This window comes from Periplaneta americana, chromosome 2 (genome assembly GCF_040183065.1).
Source record: "Periplaneta americana isolate PAMFEO1 chromosome 2, P.americana_PAMFEO1_priV1, whole genome shotgun sequence".
NCBI classification, from domain to species: Eukaryota; Metazoa; Arthropoda; class Insecta; order Blattodea; family Blattidae; genus Periplaneta; species Periplaneta americana.
The window spans coordinates 10,256,865-10,274,993 of NC_091118.1; the positions used below are offsets into that span (position 1 = coordinate 10,256,865).

Consider the following 18,129-nt stretch of genomic DNA (forward strand, 5'->3'; position numbering starts at 1 on the left):
TAGCCAACTTGGTTTTAGTGATTTTACCTCTTTTGTGGTAGAATATGGCTCTCTGGCGGCCAGACTTCCGTGGGTATGCTTCTAGGATTGTGGAGTTACTATGGCAACGTTTTCTCGTAATTAAAGTGAGACAGTGTACGGATTTCCCGCTAATTCGCTTGCAGACAATAAGATGGTAAATTTGATTCATATCACTGAGTGTTTGATTAACGACCACGGAGGGGGCAGGACCCAAAGTGCGTGGTTTGTGCGACGGTTGTAAATGGACGCCTCTCGAACTTTCAAAGAGGTCATTGTTAAATACTGAAAAAGCTGCAAATTCCCTTGGTAAGACATCGCGTAGGCTGATATCCCATAAATGCGTTTGTGCAAATTGTGGCACTGCGGAATGAAACTTAATCGAATTTTCGTAAGGTCGAGGATCAGTGACAGATTGGTTTGCTTTCCTCAGGCTTTGGGTACCCCTTGCCTATCCTACGCTCTCTGGTAGGTAAGCAGCCCTACACAAATGAAAGCATAATTGTGCTATGAGCCACCGGCGTAGCTCTGTCGGCTGTGGCGCTTACTCATCCGGAGTTGCACTCGGGCGCGGGTTCGATTCCCGCTTGGGTTAATTACCTGTTTTTTTCGAGGTTTTCCCCAACCGTAAGACGAATGTCAGGTAATCTATGGTGAATCCCCAGCCTCAGATCTCTATGACCAATACCATCGACGTTAAATAACCTCGTAATTGATAAAGCGTCTTTAAATAACCAAGTAAGAAATTGTGCTACGTATAGAAAAGTAATTTTTTTTGTAAGAATGGTGCATTTTTTAAATTCGGTTTTTGTGTTATTTCACTAAGTTTTAAAAATTTAAATTCTGTTTTCCGCCACTTTTCAAGGATATTAGTTCCTGAAAAAGCAATGAAATATGGTCATCTAAAAAAAAAAAAAAGACCGTCGTGACGGCTACAGTTTTGTCAATAGCATTTCTATCCAGACAGAAGAAAGAAGCAAATTTATTAAAATTCTAGCCCCTTCTGAGGAACATTAGAAATACATCGCTACTACAAAAGACCTTGAGTTCACATACACAGGCTACAGTAGTTGCATGCCTTATTTTGTACCTAACAACGTTCATAATACACTAACTGTAAAGAAACAAAATTTCCGCCACACTCAACAACAAACACAAAATTACTTACTTGATTAAGTTTGAAGGCGTAATATCACAGCTGAGGAACGAAGCAAGACACAAAGACGCCAAGAATCAATCTAGCAACGTAACTTCCGGCTACAACAGCACCAGCTAACTGCGTAATATCCTGTATGACCTTCATGCGAACACGTCACGCCCGTCTTGAATCATGGAAGTAAGGAAACGGTTTATCAATTACCAGTACTGCCAACAGAGAGACGACAATAAGATTGGAATCCTAGTGATACAAGTTCATCAATTTCGCCCTGTCGTCACGTTAAATGTTACACTAGAAGGTGCTAGTATACAGCCAGATGCGAAATATGTATGAACTATACACGAAATTATGGATAAAGTTGTCATTCGATGAAACGAAGGCAGTGCTACCAACAGCAACGGCGTCTTTTTTAAATTCAATTAGACTTGGCACACACTTCGATCATTTTGCTTAAAGTTGTCATTCAAGATATGCATCACAGACTAGAACCAATGGCTATGAAGATCGTAGTGAGCCAGGACTTGTTTAGATGACAACAACTCTTTAACTTTTTCAAAAGCTTCTTGATGATTGGATATCCACTGACATCTGTACCCTTATCTAGGAGTCTATGCAACGGTTCAGCAACAGATGCTTTATTGGAAACAAACTGAAGACAGAAATTAAGCATTCCCAAGACAGCTTGAATCTCGGTAACATTTCTAGGTGTAGGCGCTTTTTTAACCGACTCTATTTTTTCTTCAGTCACGGAAGTGCCTTCTTTACTAATCTTGAATACTAAAAATGCCACTTTTTTTTACAAAGAATTGGCATTGTTCTTCACGTAAGTGAAGACCCTTTTCACGTAAACGTGTTTATTTAGCATTTCAAAAGGTGAATCAGTACAGAAAAAATATCGTCAAAAAGGGTAAGAATTCAGTAACGCCATATAAAATGTTTTGCATCAGATGTTGAAATAGCCCAGATGCAATGAAAACACCGAAATCTAACCTATCAACTTTAAATGCACCACGATGCGTAGGCCTATTTATAGTTTGAGCTTTTGCTGACATTTCATCAACTAACAATGTAAATATGCATTTGCTATTCAATTAGTGAAAAAAATTTACCGCCACTTAAAGTGGATAGCAAATGATTTGTGTTAGGATTCTGTAGTGAATGAGAAAGTGATGCTTCGTTAAGAGTCTATTTATAATCACCACATTATCTACCCCAGTATTTGGCTTCAACACGGACGACTGGAGTGGACCATCAGCACATCCTACTGGTTTAATTATTTTCAATTTCAGCAGGCGATCTAACTCTGTATCAACTTTCTCCTTTAGTCCAAAGGGGACAGCACGTGCTTTGTGACGAACTGGGGTAAATAATGGATCAATTGGAAGTGAAACAGCAGGTCCGGTGTAACAACCAAGACTCACATCAGATAATTGACTGCAAACTACTAAAAATGATGAAATATCTGTATCAATCACATTTATTCCAATGGTGCAGATAACCAAAGGTTCAGACCGTCCTAAACTAGAAGGTTGGTAGCTGATCTTTCAGTGACAATTGCTGTGAGTTCAACAGAGTATTTGCCGTAACTAACTGGCATTCTGCAACTCCCTGCAACAGGAATTGGTTCTGCTGGTAATCACGAAGCTCTGTCATAAAACGTTCTAACTTAAGGGTACCAGCTGAATTAATCTTATCAGAAACATGCTTGGTAATTATTGTATATCTTAGGTTTTCCTGACGTTCTTCCCAACTGTAAGGCGAATGACAGACAATCACGTGGCAGATCCTGAGCCACGTCTCGTCAGATTGAATTTCGCTAAACAACATAGTAGCTAGTTGCTACAGCGTCATTAAATAACTAACTAAAATGCCTCTTTCTCGGTTTTTTTCATAACACAACTGAGGAAGTGTTAAGGATGACCAGCTATTTGCTGGGCTTACGTCCATATACCACAGCAGAAGTGAACGATCATCCAACCAGAATTGAGTTAGCCTATAGTACGGTTAGCACAACGATGCATCCAGCCGCTATAGCTGGTTTTGTAATGTAAACTTCCTTAGTAGATTACAGTCTATTACAGATCGTTCATTGTAGGGTATATTGCTTGTAGTGTTAAGATGCGTTAAGTTTATATTCGCAAACGCCATTCGACTTAAATTTGTTTATTTTTTTTTTAAATAGAAATTAAAATTCTACGTTTATTTAGCTATTATATAAATTCCATCGCAAGCTATATCGCACTTTAATTTTCGAGTGTTCTCAAATATTTGTTAATGTAATTCCAGATCCAAATTAAAGCCTGTTGAAACACGTGAAGCACACGGACAGCAAAGCTGAAATTCACATCGTAACTAAAGCTCAGATGCGAACTACGTTCTCTTGTTTATTACATCTGTAAGTTGTAAATCAGGACTCACTTTAAATCAGTTTCTTACTTCAGTCGTAACACATCGTCCTCCACGGGTTTGCAAACTACTTGGTTTGTATGATTTAAAGATAAAGATATCTTCAATTGTGACTCACCGCATCGAACGCAGGATCCAACCGCTCATGTCTCGCGTCAGCAATCACCTAAACACAGCAAAGGCTCCAACCACCACAGACAGACAGCTGTTGTGTGTGGGACACAGTTCAGCCAATCAGAATGTACCTACACTAAGATTTTTTTCTTTAGGTCTTGTTTACTAATTCTAGGCTACAAAGTACAGTTTTAGACAAAAATAAACACACTTTGATGTGCTGTAATTCAGAATCATTGTACGTTGGCCCGGAGGAAAACCAGGGGGTGCGGGGGGGCTGAAAACAGAAGACCTCACAAATTACCGCTGTTTCCTTCGTCCCGCGCAGAGGTAAACACCACATAGTTGCCAGTTCTGTAACGACTTGCAGTGCACGTAGTTTGCATTATCTGTTTAGTGTTCACTGAAATTAGTGAAATATGTGGCACCATGGGAGTCTGTTGCAGAGAGTGAACAACATAGCGATGACAATCATTGTTACAAGAGGGCAGTCATTAGACAGACAAGCTGCATATATTATAAAGGCAAGGAGAAGGCGAATGTGATTCACCAATTGATAAAACTGTTCGCGCTACAGATGTTTCAAGATCATTAGTGAGGAAAATAATTTCTATCAATATAACCAGGTATAACACTCCTAAAAAAAGAAATTCAGACTGTATTACAAACAGTTACGTAATCCAAGAAACTTATTGATTTCGCACGTGATATAATACGACGCACCATTATGAATGTTACAACAACCACATACCCCCTACATTGGACATCATTTTATGTGCAGTCCAAGAAATGACACAAGGCACAGATTGCGAATTGCTGTATTGATAAATAAATATATGACTGAATTGTTCTAGGTTATACAATTATGAAATGTGTGAAATTTACAAATTTATTATGTTAACTGTGTAGGAGAAAAAAAAACTGTTATATGACTGAAATAAATGCACTTTTTCATATTTAGAAAATGGGTTGAGAGACCCAACCCGTGCAGGTACGTAACTTTTCATGACACGTTCACTGGCGGGTTAATAATAATAATAATAATAATAATAATAATAATAATAATAATATACTAATAATAATAATAATAATAATAACAGGCTCACAAGAATGACAAATTTTATTAGTGATAATAAACATAAGTTAGATGGTTTTTAGATTAGTTTACGACACTTATCAACAACTTAAGGTAATTTAGCGTCTGAATGAGATGAAGGTGATAATGCCGGTGAAATGAGTACGGGGTCCAGCACCGAAAGGTACCCAGCATTTGCTCATATTTGGTTGAGGTAAAACCTCGGAAAAAAACCCCATCCAAGTAACTTGCCCCGCCTGGGAATCGAATCTGTTTTCGCAGCCAGACGCGCTAGACACAGGTGTGGACAACAGAGACAGTAAGTGGGACGTGTAACTGACGTACTCTATTAGATGTTGCAACGCTGCTTCCTTAGTCGCGTGTCTAGTTGTGTAACAACAACCACTGCTTCGGTAGCATACTCTCTTATTGCAACCATCCCCTGTTTTTCTCTGAACGAACATACAATAGGAAAGAGTTTAAAAGGTGTAGGCCTTATTTTTATTTATTATTAATGTTAAATACATGTCTTCAATTGTCTTTCACATCCCATGCAGGCCTATAAACAAGTTGTAGTAATATAAAACACAACTATATCTGTCTCAGCTAAATTTTTTACATTCCACTCCCGTCCAGGGATCTAGAAACTTCCCAGCCCGCACAGAAACAAGACAAATGAGCAACTCATCCCGCACGCTGATGCAGTGAAGAGGGATAAAATGCGCAATTTAGCCAACATGGCATTCTAGAATATACGCGGACTCCTCCGCAGTTGTGTCAGCCCGAAGCCAGACTTACACGTGGAAAATAAACAATATGGCGGAAATTGTTACTTTTATTGCAGATAATAACACTGGAATGTCGCACTGTGCTACAGGCTGGATGCGGGTTCGAACCCCGCCGAAGACGACGAATTTTAAATGCAATGGAATCCGCAGCATGGCTTCATCGGGAGGCAAGTAAAGCTGTGCTGCCCCGTCGTAGATTACAGCATGTGACAGAACCCTGCTCTAGATAGGCCTACAAGGCTGCAGACTACATTATTGTAGGACAGGGACCGTCAAGTGACTACACTCTCGTGCGTACGTACAAACCCTCAAGCCCTGACGTACGGCTGCGGGCAAGGGTAGCTGCTTCCACAGTGGCGGAGCTAAGAACTTGTATGTGAACCAAATTTGTGATAAGAATGTAAATTAATTTCAGCTTTTAATTGAAGCACGCTTTCACTGTTAATTGCACTATACTGAAAAACAGTACTCTATACAATTTTGTACAGTTAACTATATACGAAACAAATTTTTGCATGTTTGCACAATAATGAAACAAAACAAAATATACACTTTTATACAGATTAATATACTGTTTGTCTTCTTCTCATTGCTATACAATTCAATTAACAAAATGAAACAACAGTAGAAACGTTGTCATTCAAATACAATTCTCTAATAATAGTACTTTTTCTTAAACATCAGAGATCTGCTGCGATTTTTGCAGTTTTCTGTTAGTAAGCAGCTATTTAATTCTCGGAGCTATTGTTTTAGTACCAGCCAATAGCAAACATGCTTTCAATTGTTCATCACTTAGTTGTTTCTGTGAAGTGACTTTGTAAACATCATTAAACAAAACAGTGTTTCGCATACGTAGGTTGTCCCGAACATTTACAACGTTCTTGCAGCAAGATTGTACTGTTTAGGAAACCTTTCTCGTGGAAAACAAGTATAGAAATGGTTAATACTTTTTGTTTTGATACTTATCCTTTAGCTCAATATCGCTTTGTAAATCAAGTATTTCTAATTGTAGTTCAGCAGGAATATCCAGGACACTCACTGAAAAAGATATCTTAAATTGTTGTTCAAGATCTCTAATATTCTCAAATCTACGTTCGAAACTTCGCACAATTGTTGCATTATTCTTATGTATTCTTTCATGTCCAAGGCTTCTAACAGGTTTCCCATGTACATCCATAAATAAGGCAGTTTCATTTCTAAGTGCGAGAAAACGTTCCAGAATTTTTCGACTTCACACCTTACCTCGGTATGGTAGAGTAAATCCCCATACTGTTAATACCATCAAGCAGAGCCCTGAAGTCCCTGTGATTAAGTCCTTTAGACCTTATGAAATTAATTGTTCGCATAACAACATCCATTACATTGCTAAGGTTCATGTTTTAGCACATAAATATTGCTGGTGCAAAATGCAGTGCACCGGTGCCCCCAAGCGACCTCGATAGGCTCCACCACTGACAGACTGCAGTGTACAAGTGTACTGCCCGCAGTGGAAGCCGTAAGTAGGCCTGTACGCCCTCTCGCGATCTTGACTCGACTTGGCGGAGCCTGTTGTAGGATATACCAGGCGACGCTGAATTTCGACTGTGAATGTAAGCATTTGTTATTTTGTATATACAACAGATATATATGCCTTTATATACTGAATTATAAGGAACATAAACAATTAGGAACACTGGAAGACCCTGTGAGCAAAGCACGTTTTTCGGTGTTGTTCCATCTAGGCCCTACACAGGAAAAAACTAATAAAAATGAAATAAATAATAATTAAAAAAAAAACTTTATAGCGTCTATATATAATTATTTCAATAGATCTAGAACTTATACGCAATGTGTATTTTTTATTAAATTTAATAAGAGAAAATGTTCAGAATTCGAGGTGAATTTTCGTTTGGCCTATGCTATTCCTGGTTACCAGCACCGGTATTTTATACGTTCAACACAATGTGAAAAATACTGAAAGATTATAGCAGAATTGATTTCTGTGTTTATTGTTATTCATTGTATTCTCGGAGTTTCATTCAGCAGTTGGAATCAACTGTCATACCCTTATTCCTGGTTCCCAGCACCGGTATTTTATACGTTCAGCACGATGTGAAAAATACTGAAAGATTATAGCAGAATTGATTTCTGTGTTTATTGTTATTCATTGTATTCTCGGAGTTTCATTCAGGAGTTGGAGCCAACTGTCATACCCTTATTCCAGGTTACCAGCACCGGTATTTTATACGTTCAACACAATGTGAAAAATACTGAAAGATTATAGCAGAATTGATTTCTGTGTTTATTGTTATTCATTGTATTCTCGGAGTTTCATTCAGGAGTTGGAGCCAACTGTCATACCCTTATTCCAGGTTACCAGCACCGGTATTTTATACGTTCAACACAATGTGAAAAATACTGAAAGATTATAGCAGAATTGATGTAATGAAACTGTGGAACTGGAGAATATGTCTAGACTATAGGCAGGTGCCATGTCTAACATAGGCCTAACATGTTGCAGAACTAAGTTCCTTCAAGACCGACATTTTTCACTCCCAGATTCATTCTCGTGTTATGTAGCGCTACACCGATTGAGCAGGGTAGTTGGGGGGGGGGGGGGACACACGGAAGAAACTGATGTCGGTACCCCATACTGACGTCGGCAGTGGAGGTGAATGCAAAGAATAAATCAGGTGAATTACGTATGATGTTAAATATGTAGGCTATGTATGATCACTGAATGCCAAAAAATATGTGAGGGGTGTCCAATCACCTCTGTATTATAAATGTAAATGTTTGATCCCCTAGACAGGGGTACAGGGAAACGCCTTCGCATGTTAATAGGGCTTTAAGTTTCCGTCTTGCCATATCAGGAGGTATAAATTCTGATTACCTTCACGCTTACCCCTTTACAATATGACGGTCACAAAGTACATGACGGTAAACCGTGTTTGAGCTTTCCAAGTTATCAGTGACGTACTTTATGGACACAATTAGAGTAACTTAATATAAGTTTATAGGCTATGCGTGAATTTCGAATTGGTGCAGGAAACATTCATGCCAAAAGAAACATTGTTCTGATAGATAGCCTATTGCGAATAAATATAGGCATAAAAATGGCCGCTGTATTGATGTGCATGTGAGAAGCAGGATTACTAGCGGTAGCCAGTGGCGTATCAAGGTCATCAGACAGTGTGAGGCAACATACTTACCAAGAGGACATTGATACTTACTGTGCTTGAAATAGTCCAGATGAGATGCTGAAATATCAGTGGCGTATCACCATAAGGCAATAACAACAATCCTGTATGTTTTACAGCGACAGTAACATCAACATGAACAATTTTCCCATATAGTCTATTTATTTCAATATTTTGTATAGTAAGTAATTTAAACAATAATTGACATTAATAATAATAATAATAATAATAATAATAATAATAATAATAATAATAATAATAATAGTGAGAAAACGAAAGTGGCGTGTCAAGCTCGAACCACAACAAAGCCACACAACACGAGAGTAACGACAGCCTAGAGCAATGAAGTAACAGCATTACACGCAGAGCAGTGATGCCAACACAACACATTCCCGCTGGTTACTGTGATATAATGGTATTGCTGTCGTGTTGGCAGCACTGTGCCTGCTCAGCCCTGCAGCATGGCCACCACTTCTGTGCGCCCGGACTCACGCGCCAGGTCCAGGGCCGTCCGTCCCTGCCAATCCCTCGCCCCCCGCTCAGCGCCATGCTGCAACAGCAGCTGCACCACTGGGGCGCGGCCACGACATGCTGCACAGTGCAGCGCAGTCCGCTGGCTTGCATCAGCAGGCTCGTTGGGCTGCGCCCCAGCTGCCAACAGCAGCTCACACACTGCAGGGTGCCCACGGGCTGCAGCCAGATGCAGAGCAGTGCGGCCAGATGGTCCTCCCTTCACATCCGGCCGCGCCCCGGCAGCCAGCAGCGCCCTGCACGCATCCTCGTAGCCGTGTCTTGCTGCCAGCCACAAGGGCGTGCGGCCATCATGATCCTCGGCGTTCACCAGGCTGCCTGCATCCAGGAGCAGCTGCACCCTGTGTGTGTCCCCCCGCTCCGCTGCCCGGTGTAGCTCAGTCCTGCCTTGGCTGTCCTTCTGCTGCAGGTTGGGCCTGACCTTAGCCGCAGCTCTGTGCTCCTGCAGCAGACAAAACAATCTGGTCAGAGGAAGCTCAGTCAGCTAGGTGACAGTTCACTAGGCTGAAGGCAGTAGTAGTGACAGTAGCGATGACTACAGTAATGTCAATAGTAGTGACAGTAGCCACAACTACAGTAATGTCAGTAGTAGTGACAGTACTCATAACTACAGTAATGTCAGTAGTAATGACAGTACCCATAACTACAGTAATGTCAGTAGTAGCGACAGTAGCCATAACTACAGTAATGTCAGTAATAGTGACAGTAGCCATAACTACAGTAATGTCGGTACTAGTGACAGTAGCCATAACTACAGTAATGTCAGTAGTAGTGACAGTAGCCATAAGTGCAATAATGTCAGTATTAGTGACAGTAGCCATAACTACAATAATGTCAGTAGTAGTGACAATAGCCATAACTGCAATAATGACATTAGGAGTGACAGTAGCCATAACTACAGTAACGTCAGTAGTAGTGACAGTAGTCATAACTGCAATAATGTCAGTAGTAGTGACAGTAGCCATAACTACAATAGTGTCAGCAGTAGTGACAGTAGCCATAACTAGAGTAATGTGAGTAGTAGTGATAGTACCATAACTGCAATAATGTCAGTAGTGGTGACGGTAGCCATAACTACAGTAATGTCGGTAGTTGTAACAGTAGTCACAACTACAGTAATGTCAGTAGTAGTGATAGTAGCCATAACTGCAATAATGTCAGTAGTAGTGACAGTAGCCATAACTACAGTAATGTCAGTAGTAATGAAAGTAGCCATAACTGCAGTAATGTCAGTAGCAGTGACAGTAGCCATAACTACAGTAATGTCAGTAGTAATGACAGTAGTAATAACTACAGTAATGTCAGTAGTAGTGACACTAGCCATAACTGCAATAATGTCATTAGTAGTGGTAGGTGCCATAACTGCAATGTCAGTAGTAGTGACAGTAGCCATAACTACATTAATGTCAGTAGTAGTGACAGTAGCCATAACTACAATAATGTCAGTAGTAGTGACAGTAGCCATGAATACAGTAATGTTAGTAATAGTGATAGTAGTAATAGTAGTAATGGCAGTACTAATAGTGGTGGTAGTAAAAGGTAAAGGTATCCCCGTAACATGCCATGAAGGCATTTGGGGGGCACGGAGGTAGAGCCCCATGCTTTCCATGACCTCGGCACTAGAATGAGGTGGTGTGGTCGGCACCACGCTGTGTGGCAGTTCTAATCTGCAAACTGAAATTAAGTTTACTCTCCAACTGCAGCTGGTCGCAATCTCTGTTGTAACAGTTTGTACCAATCCTTGCTCAGTAACTGTAACCATGGCAACAGCTCACACTTACTGCTGTCTTCTGGCGCTCCGCTTGCAGTTCGTCTGCCAGCTTCTTCAGTTCCTCCCCCTTCGCTTGCAGTTCTTCTCGCAGAGCCCGCAGTGCTTCCTCCTTACTCTGCAATTAAAAACAAATCTGGTTGAGAAGAACCTCACATGTCGATAACTGGACTGGAAACATGAGTACTGGAATGATGATGATGATGATGATGATGATGATGATGATGATTTTATAATAGTAATCATAATATTATAACTATTATTGTATTTATCATTATTAAAATATGCAATGACTGTATGGAACCCGTCAACTCCCTCATATCTGTAACCATGGTAACAGCTCACACTTACTTCTTCCAGCTGGCGCCTCATCTCCCGCCCAGCCTCCAGTTCTTGTCTCAGCTTCCCCAGCTGATCCTGGTAACTCTGTAATATAAACAATTCTGGATTAGAGAAAGCTCAGCTGGTTAGGTGATAGTCTGATTTGAAGCAACAGGTTTCATGAAGGAATCAAGCTGATGGCCCGTATACAGCATCAGGAAATGAGACAACAGCTACCGACGTATAATGTTTAGATAAAGGCTTTCAAATAAAATCTCTCATCCGTCTATAATTTTCCCTAAAGTGTTAAATAAATGTTGTGAGTCCTCAAATAAACTGAACATCTGCAGGAAGTTGATCTTCATCTTCGTGATGAAGTTTTAAGAAATGGTCCACAGATCGAATACACTACCAGTACATACTGTAATTCGTATTTTCGTGATAAACTCTAAGGTTATTGGGCCACAAATCATCTTCCCTCTCAGAACATAATTTGTATTTTCGTGATAAGCCCTAAAAGAAATGGGCCGTGGATCAACTAACTACCCAGAACTTAACTCGGATTTTCATAAGGCCTAAAATAAATGAGCCGTTAGTCATCTAGAGCAGTGTCCGTCACATTTTATGAAGATGTGGCCCATTTTTTGGCGAGACTTTTCTTTGCAACCATCCCTCTCACTACCGTATGTGTACTGTTCCCCATTCAAAAAATACAAATCCGTGTGAAATCGAAAAAAAAATATCATTTGATTGAAATCCAGCTGATAGCAGCCAACTTTTAATGTACCGTACCTGCAAGACGAGAAATCGGAATATGCAAACCTACTTTCCAGTTTATTCTTATCTATAGGCCTATTGATATAGGCCTACACTCAAAATACTTTGAATTGTAGTTTGCAAGGCCATGATGTTAACATAATAACAGCCCCAGCTAAAACCAACAGATCTGTAAGGACGCTTGATTTCTGGTTGACATCACTTCAAAAAAAAATAAATTTCATTAATTCTGGTGTATGAAATGAGCCCTTGACAGGTAAAGTGGTACAGTGCGAATTAAGGATGTGTTCGGGAATTTATTAAGGTTTTGCATTTGCTTGAATTTAAAAATCGTCGTTAATTTTTTCTCTAAATTTTCCTCAACTCCATCAAAAAATATTTCCAACATACAATACTATCGAAATTATACTTTTATCCTTCAAAAAGCGATGGGTTGTGTCTGTAAACCAAGGCACGCTTCTTCGATAAACTAGATGGGAACTACGGTATAGTGGTAGAACTCAATTACATATACGACTGTTCCTCTTCATAACATTGTCCATAGTATTCTCCTATTCATCTTAGATTTTTCGCCCCATTTACTTTAGATTTTAATATTTTTATCCATCAGCGCCTCCTAACCTAGCGAGAGAAGGTGGGATTGGACAGATAAACTTCAATCAAATAAGATTTTTTATACAAACTTTTTAGTATGTTCCCTGACCACATTAAGAAGTTTGGCTGACTGTTTATTAATAGTGTTTTAACACGCAAATATTCCCCAGACGGTTTACCGACTTCTTTTTTTCTTTTGAAGTTTTTAACTCGCCCATTAGACATCATGGATGTCTTCAAAAATATGTTTTGCACACATTAACGCTCTTTGTTTTCAAGTTGATAACGCATTTTCACGTGGTCGACTTGGGGTCTTTTGTTGTTTCTGAACTGTCCTCACAGCGATGTTGTTGAATCGGCAACTGTCCAATTAGTCCCGAAAGGTAAGAATTGTGACGAGAATAATCCGTTGAAGCCCAAGATCAGGTGAAGGCAGATTTGCTATCGTCTTCAGAAATCAGTTCATTACAACTACTAACAGAGCTACAATTTTCATCTTCAAACACTTTAGCAGGTATTACTACACACTTTTTTGTGACATACGCCTTCCCAATATTACGATCTATCTTAGCTTTCGCTCGTTTATGTATCGAATTATCATGCAAACGTTTCTTCCCCCCTTCCACTTGAATGAGTTCCTCAGTCACTGGCATGATCAGTACAGCTTGAAGATGATTCTGTAGATGTATACAAACATAACTTTAACATAGCAATAGCAGTCATAGCACACGATTGGTGGGGAAGCTACTAGCAGGTGTTTTGAGTTACACCGCTACACCAGTAGTGCAGGGCGATTACAGTTACTGTAACAAGATCTAATCACCTTCTAATGGCTAATCTTTGAAATAAAATGACCTCTTCACCAATTAATAGCTAACAACCTCATAGACGAGAACCTGGCTGTAACTCAAAATTAATTATTTTTTTAGTTATAACACTTTGCCTCTCAGGAGCTCAAATAAATCCTGGTAAATTTAGCTATGTACTGTATGACACTACAAATACCGAGTATCCTTTTAAACATATATAATTAAGTTTGCACAGTTTTAAACAAAATATTACAGACTATCATCCAGAAGAAGCCGAAAACAATTATGACAGCCACAGATGGATACTGACTCTGATTTTAGACAGATGAGTTGAACTGTCTGAACTTCCACACAGTATTAAAGAAAAACTCATTCCAATATATAGGTACTCACCCATCCGGAATGAGGCAGTAGAACAAGTGGACGACTACTCAAATACTTGGGGTGTACTGTGACTAGTAACATGAGATGCGGCCAGGAAGACAAGAGGAGGATAGCAATGGCAAAGCAAGTTTATAATAGAAAAGGATGTAGGCCTATCTTCTGCAGATATCTGGAAAAGAATCTAAGGAAGAGATTAGTGAAGTGCTTTGTGTGGAGTTGGGCGTTTTATGACGAGGCAGAAACATGGACATTGCGACAAAATCAAGAGAAACAATTAGAAACATTTGAAATGTGGATATCGAGAAAAATGGAGAGTGTGAAATGGAGAGAATAAGAGATGAAGCTGTGTTGGAAAGAGAGGGTGAAGAAAGAATGATGCTGAAACCGATCAAAAAGAGAAAAAGAAATTGACTGGGTCACTGGCTAAAAAGAAACTGGCTACTGAAGGACACACTGGAAGGAATGGTGAACTGGAGAAGAGTTCGGGGCAGAAGAAGATACCAGATGATAGACGACATTAAGATATATGGATCATATGCGGAGACTAAGAGGAAGGCAGAAAAAAGGAAGGATTGCAGAACACTGGACCTGCAGTGAAAGACATGCCCTTGGGTAGAACACTATGAATAAATGATGGAATACTGAAACTATACGTGCCTTTTTTTCCAGAGCACCGACCAGTTTTGGAACAAAGGAATGCAATACCTCGGCTTGCAAAAGATGCTAGTAAATTCTTTGTATTTAGTATTTGCAACCATGTATTTAGGCCTATATTAAATAAGTTTCTCGTCTATCACTGCCAACAATACAAAGGTGTGAAATCTGCTTGAACTAGTAAACGATATCACTGTATCTCTGTCGAAAATGAAGTCCAGACTTGAGAAGCTAATTTTTCGAAAACAGGCACTTTTGTGGCATATATTATTTTTTACTTTGTAACTATTGAAATATTTTTGTATTGTTACGTTCAACTTTGTGTTTGTGTTCGTAAGTACAACCCTAGATCATACGATATATCCAGATTACTCGGTCTTATACGCTTTGACGGTAACAACTTTTGTCAGTAATAATATAGTCTATTAAATTGAAATGAGCCGTCTATGCTTATCTAGTTTTATATAAATTAATTATAATATGAACGTTTTCGGCACTTATGTGCCATTTTCAAATGTATGAAAGTTTGCCTAATTACATATTCAAATAGATACACATGAACTGTGTGAGTGAGACATATAATGTATACCCTTGATTATTTGAACATAATATGAGAAACAATTTTATATAGTTAATTAAAACACTCATTATTACTAACAATAAAACCTATTAAATAATTGGTCTTCTACTATATTGTCCCTATTTTGCAGAACACTGTGGTTAGCTTGACGTTATTCTGTCAACTTTTGTCAGGTTTACTATGCTGTCATCTAGTTGTTATATAAGAAGTCACGTCATAACAACCATTTGAATTGCATCAGCGACTGTACTGCCATCTAGTGTAGTTTCACAGCGGACAGGTGGCGACCCTGGCGGTGTTCTCTTCAAAGTGCTACTGATTTTAACATAGGGATGATCAATCTGTGTTATATTATGTGATCTGAGCTACAACATAAATGTATGTTAATAAGGCATTGTTGTTTTATTTTATAATCCATTCCTCTGTTCTTTACATGACATCCTACGGTGTCGCAACCCATACTTTGAGAACCACTGATCTAGACCTGCCCTCCCTGTATGTAATTCAGATTTTCATTATTATTTATTTCCTCAGCTAATCCACTCTATGTAAACTAGCCACAATCCACTGCCTCCTGTAATTTCGCTTTCCTCTCATCTAATCGAGAATAATCTGTCCTTGGCCTCCTGTCACTTAAATGTCATTTAAATGTTATTTACATGTCGCTGCTTTTAACGCTACTTCCTACCTTCTTCTGTCGCACCTTGATGCTTTACCAGAATGAATATCTGGCTGGAAAATACGCTGGTTCATAAACATTTACACGGTCCTATCTCCTCTTTTATTTCTTAACTGTTTATAACAATGGAATATCTTAATAACAGTTCTCTCACATAAGTTATTTTTCTTTAGCAGTAGGTAGTAGTCAATTATTTCTTTCCATCTTAAACTCGAGGGACATAACTTTTGCTTTTTAAGGAACCAGTATTGAAAGACCCAATTGCACAGGACAAGGACAACACATCACGCTACACGTACCTGCACTGAAGGCAGATGTACACACCAGTTCTTCAGAGATTCAGTCCCTGAAGTCCTGACATCCCATTTCTTTGGAAGCTGCTAGTAAAATCAACCGGCTTATCGCTTTCACTGAGCATTAATGTTGCACACGTTCAACTTGTCATTGAGTGTGTTTCAGTCAATGGGAATTCAAAATAAGACGCTAGTGAAATAAATAAGCAGCTACATTAGAAAATATAGCCAGAAAATTGGCCTGCGAATAAGGAAGCTTGCTCAAAGCAAATACAAGCAGCACATATAAATCACACTTTACCTATCCCCTCACCTAACTCACTCAAACCTTCTCGCTGTCCTCGCCTCCTGTCACTTAGCTATCGCCATTTTCGTCTTTCAGATATTGCCAGTACGGTTACTGTCACTAAATTGTGATATAATGGAGTACTCATATTTATCATTCAATCAAGTGTCAGGAATTTACTCTGGCCAATTTTCTCTTAAGTAACTGCACAATCGGCGTTGACAGTAAGTAGTTTACTTCAAATTCTATGTAGCCTATACAGGAAATCAATAATTGTAAGTCATGATAAACTGCTTATCAATTTTGGAAGCAACGGGTAGGCTGTAATTTGTAATTAAATTTCCAAATTTTGTTCATCACAAATTGCAGACGAAGTTGTCAGAGTAAGAACCCGGTTCTCCGGCCTGATTATCAGGATATTTATTCGCTTGACTCTGAAATTCTAAATTATTTTCAAGACAACATACTGGAACCTAATAACTACAATCTGTGCGTTTTCAAAGATCCTGTAGCAGTAGTTGTAGCAAGTCATACCCTAATTTCGAACAATTTACCTGTCCCTTTCTATTAAACCAAGTCGTACGAGTAAAGAACAGCATTCGTGCCGGCTTAACATTCTTCAGAGATGTGTTGTTTGCACTTCTTCCTTTGCTGGTGAAATTCATTAAATCTCCAAACATTCTGCTACAACTGCTATGAGCAAGGACCAGCACTCTTGTTCCTTTTAGCTTTTCCCCCTCATTTTCTTCCTCACAGGGAAAACTACTACAACGACGATTATGGAAATAATGATCAGAAAATGAAAACGAAGTTGATCTACTCAGCACACAAAACTATGTTTGCAGTCACTGAATGGAATCAACAGAAACCCTCTCCTAACTGTAACCATGGTAACAACTTATCACTTACCGCTTCCTGCTGGCGTCGCTTCTCTTCCAGTTCTTCTCTGAGATTTGCCAGATCTTCCTCTATACACTGTAATCAAAACGAAATGATTCAGAGGAAGCGAAGTTACATTGCCTGGATGCTTAAGTAGTAAATGGAAACCAGGAAACAATGATGACTACGATACAGATGGTAATGATGATATTGGTAATAATGATGATATAGTAGCCTATATATAAAAAAGAGCACCTCTATCATATATTACTATGCAATAGAACTAAGATTGTACTTCACTATGTAATTTAATTACTAACTGGATCTCAAGGAATCGCTCTGGAAACAGTTCATCACTTACTACTTTGCATTGCAGCCGATACTCGTACTCTATCAAATCATTTTCCAGTCTTTCCATCTTTCTGTCTTTATACTGTAACAAGAAAATTATTTCAGCGGAAGCTCAGTGTGGTGATAGTTTAGTAGAAGCACAAGATTTCATTAAGGCAAAGTGACAAATATCATAATGATGACAATTATGCAATGTTAAAAGCACCAAAACTATAACCACATGTAGATATTGAATGAAAGGAGCTCAGGAATGCCTCTGATAAGTGTAACCATGGTAACAGCTCGTCACTTACTGCCTCCTCCTGGAGCCACGACTTTTTCTCCTCCTCGTGTTCCAGTCTCAGCTGCTTCATTTTTTCGTTCTGTAAGTGTAATAAAGACAGGGTCAGACTGGCTTTCAGTGAGCTAGATTCCAGTTTGACAGAAAGAAGTTTCCAATAATAAACTAGGGCAGAAGAACACATAAAATACTGCAAATTCAACC

At 39.1% G+C, this 18,129-nt stretch overlaps 1 protein-coding gene across 4 annotated transcripts in view; it reads right to left on the bottom strand.

Moving 5' to 3' along the window:
* Positions 1 to 8,869: 8,869 nt before the first annotated feature.
* LOC138712988 (uncharacterized) overlaps positions 8,870 to 18,129 on the bottom strand; it is a 37,834-nt gene continuing 28,574 nt past the window's right edge. The window contains exons 9-14 of one of the 4 annotated variants that reach the window (XM_069844673.1): positions 17,939 to 18,007; positions 17,656 to 17,727; positions 17,325 to 17,390; positions 11,390 to 11,464; positions 11,052 to 11,156; positions 8,877 to 9,712 (exon numbers count right to left, since the gene is read on the bottom strand). In XM_069844673.1, coding sequence (XP_069700774.1) covers positions 9,188 to 9,712; positions 11,052 to 11,156; positions 11,390 to 11,464; positions 17,325 to 17,390; positions 17,656 to 17,727; positions 17,939 to 18,007 — 912 coding nt within the window. In that variant the 3' untranslated portion in view covers positions 8,877 to 9,187. Of the gene's footprint in view, positions 9,713 to 11,051; positions 11,157 to 11,389; positions 11,465 to 17,324; positions 17,391 to 17,655; positions 17,728 to 17,938; positions 18,008 to 18,129 lie in introns of all 4 variants that reach the window. The other 3 variants (XM_069844695.1, XM_069844687.1, XM_069844680.1) reach the window with 3 other exon arrangements.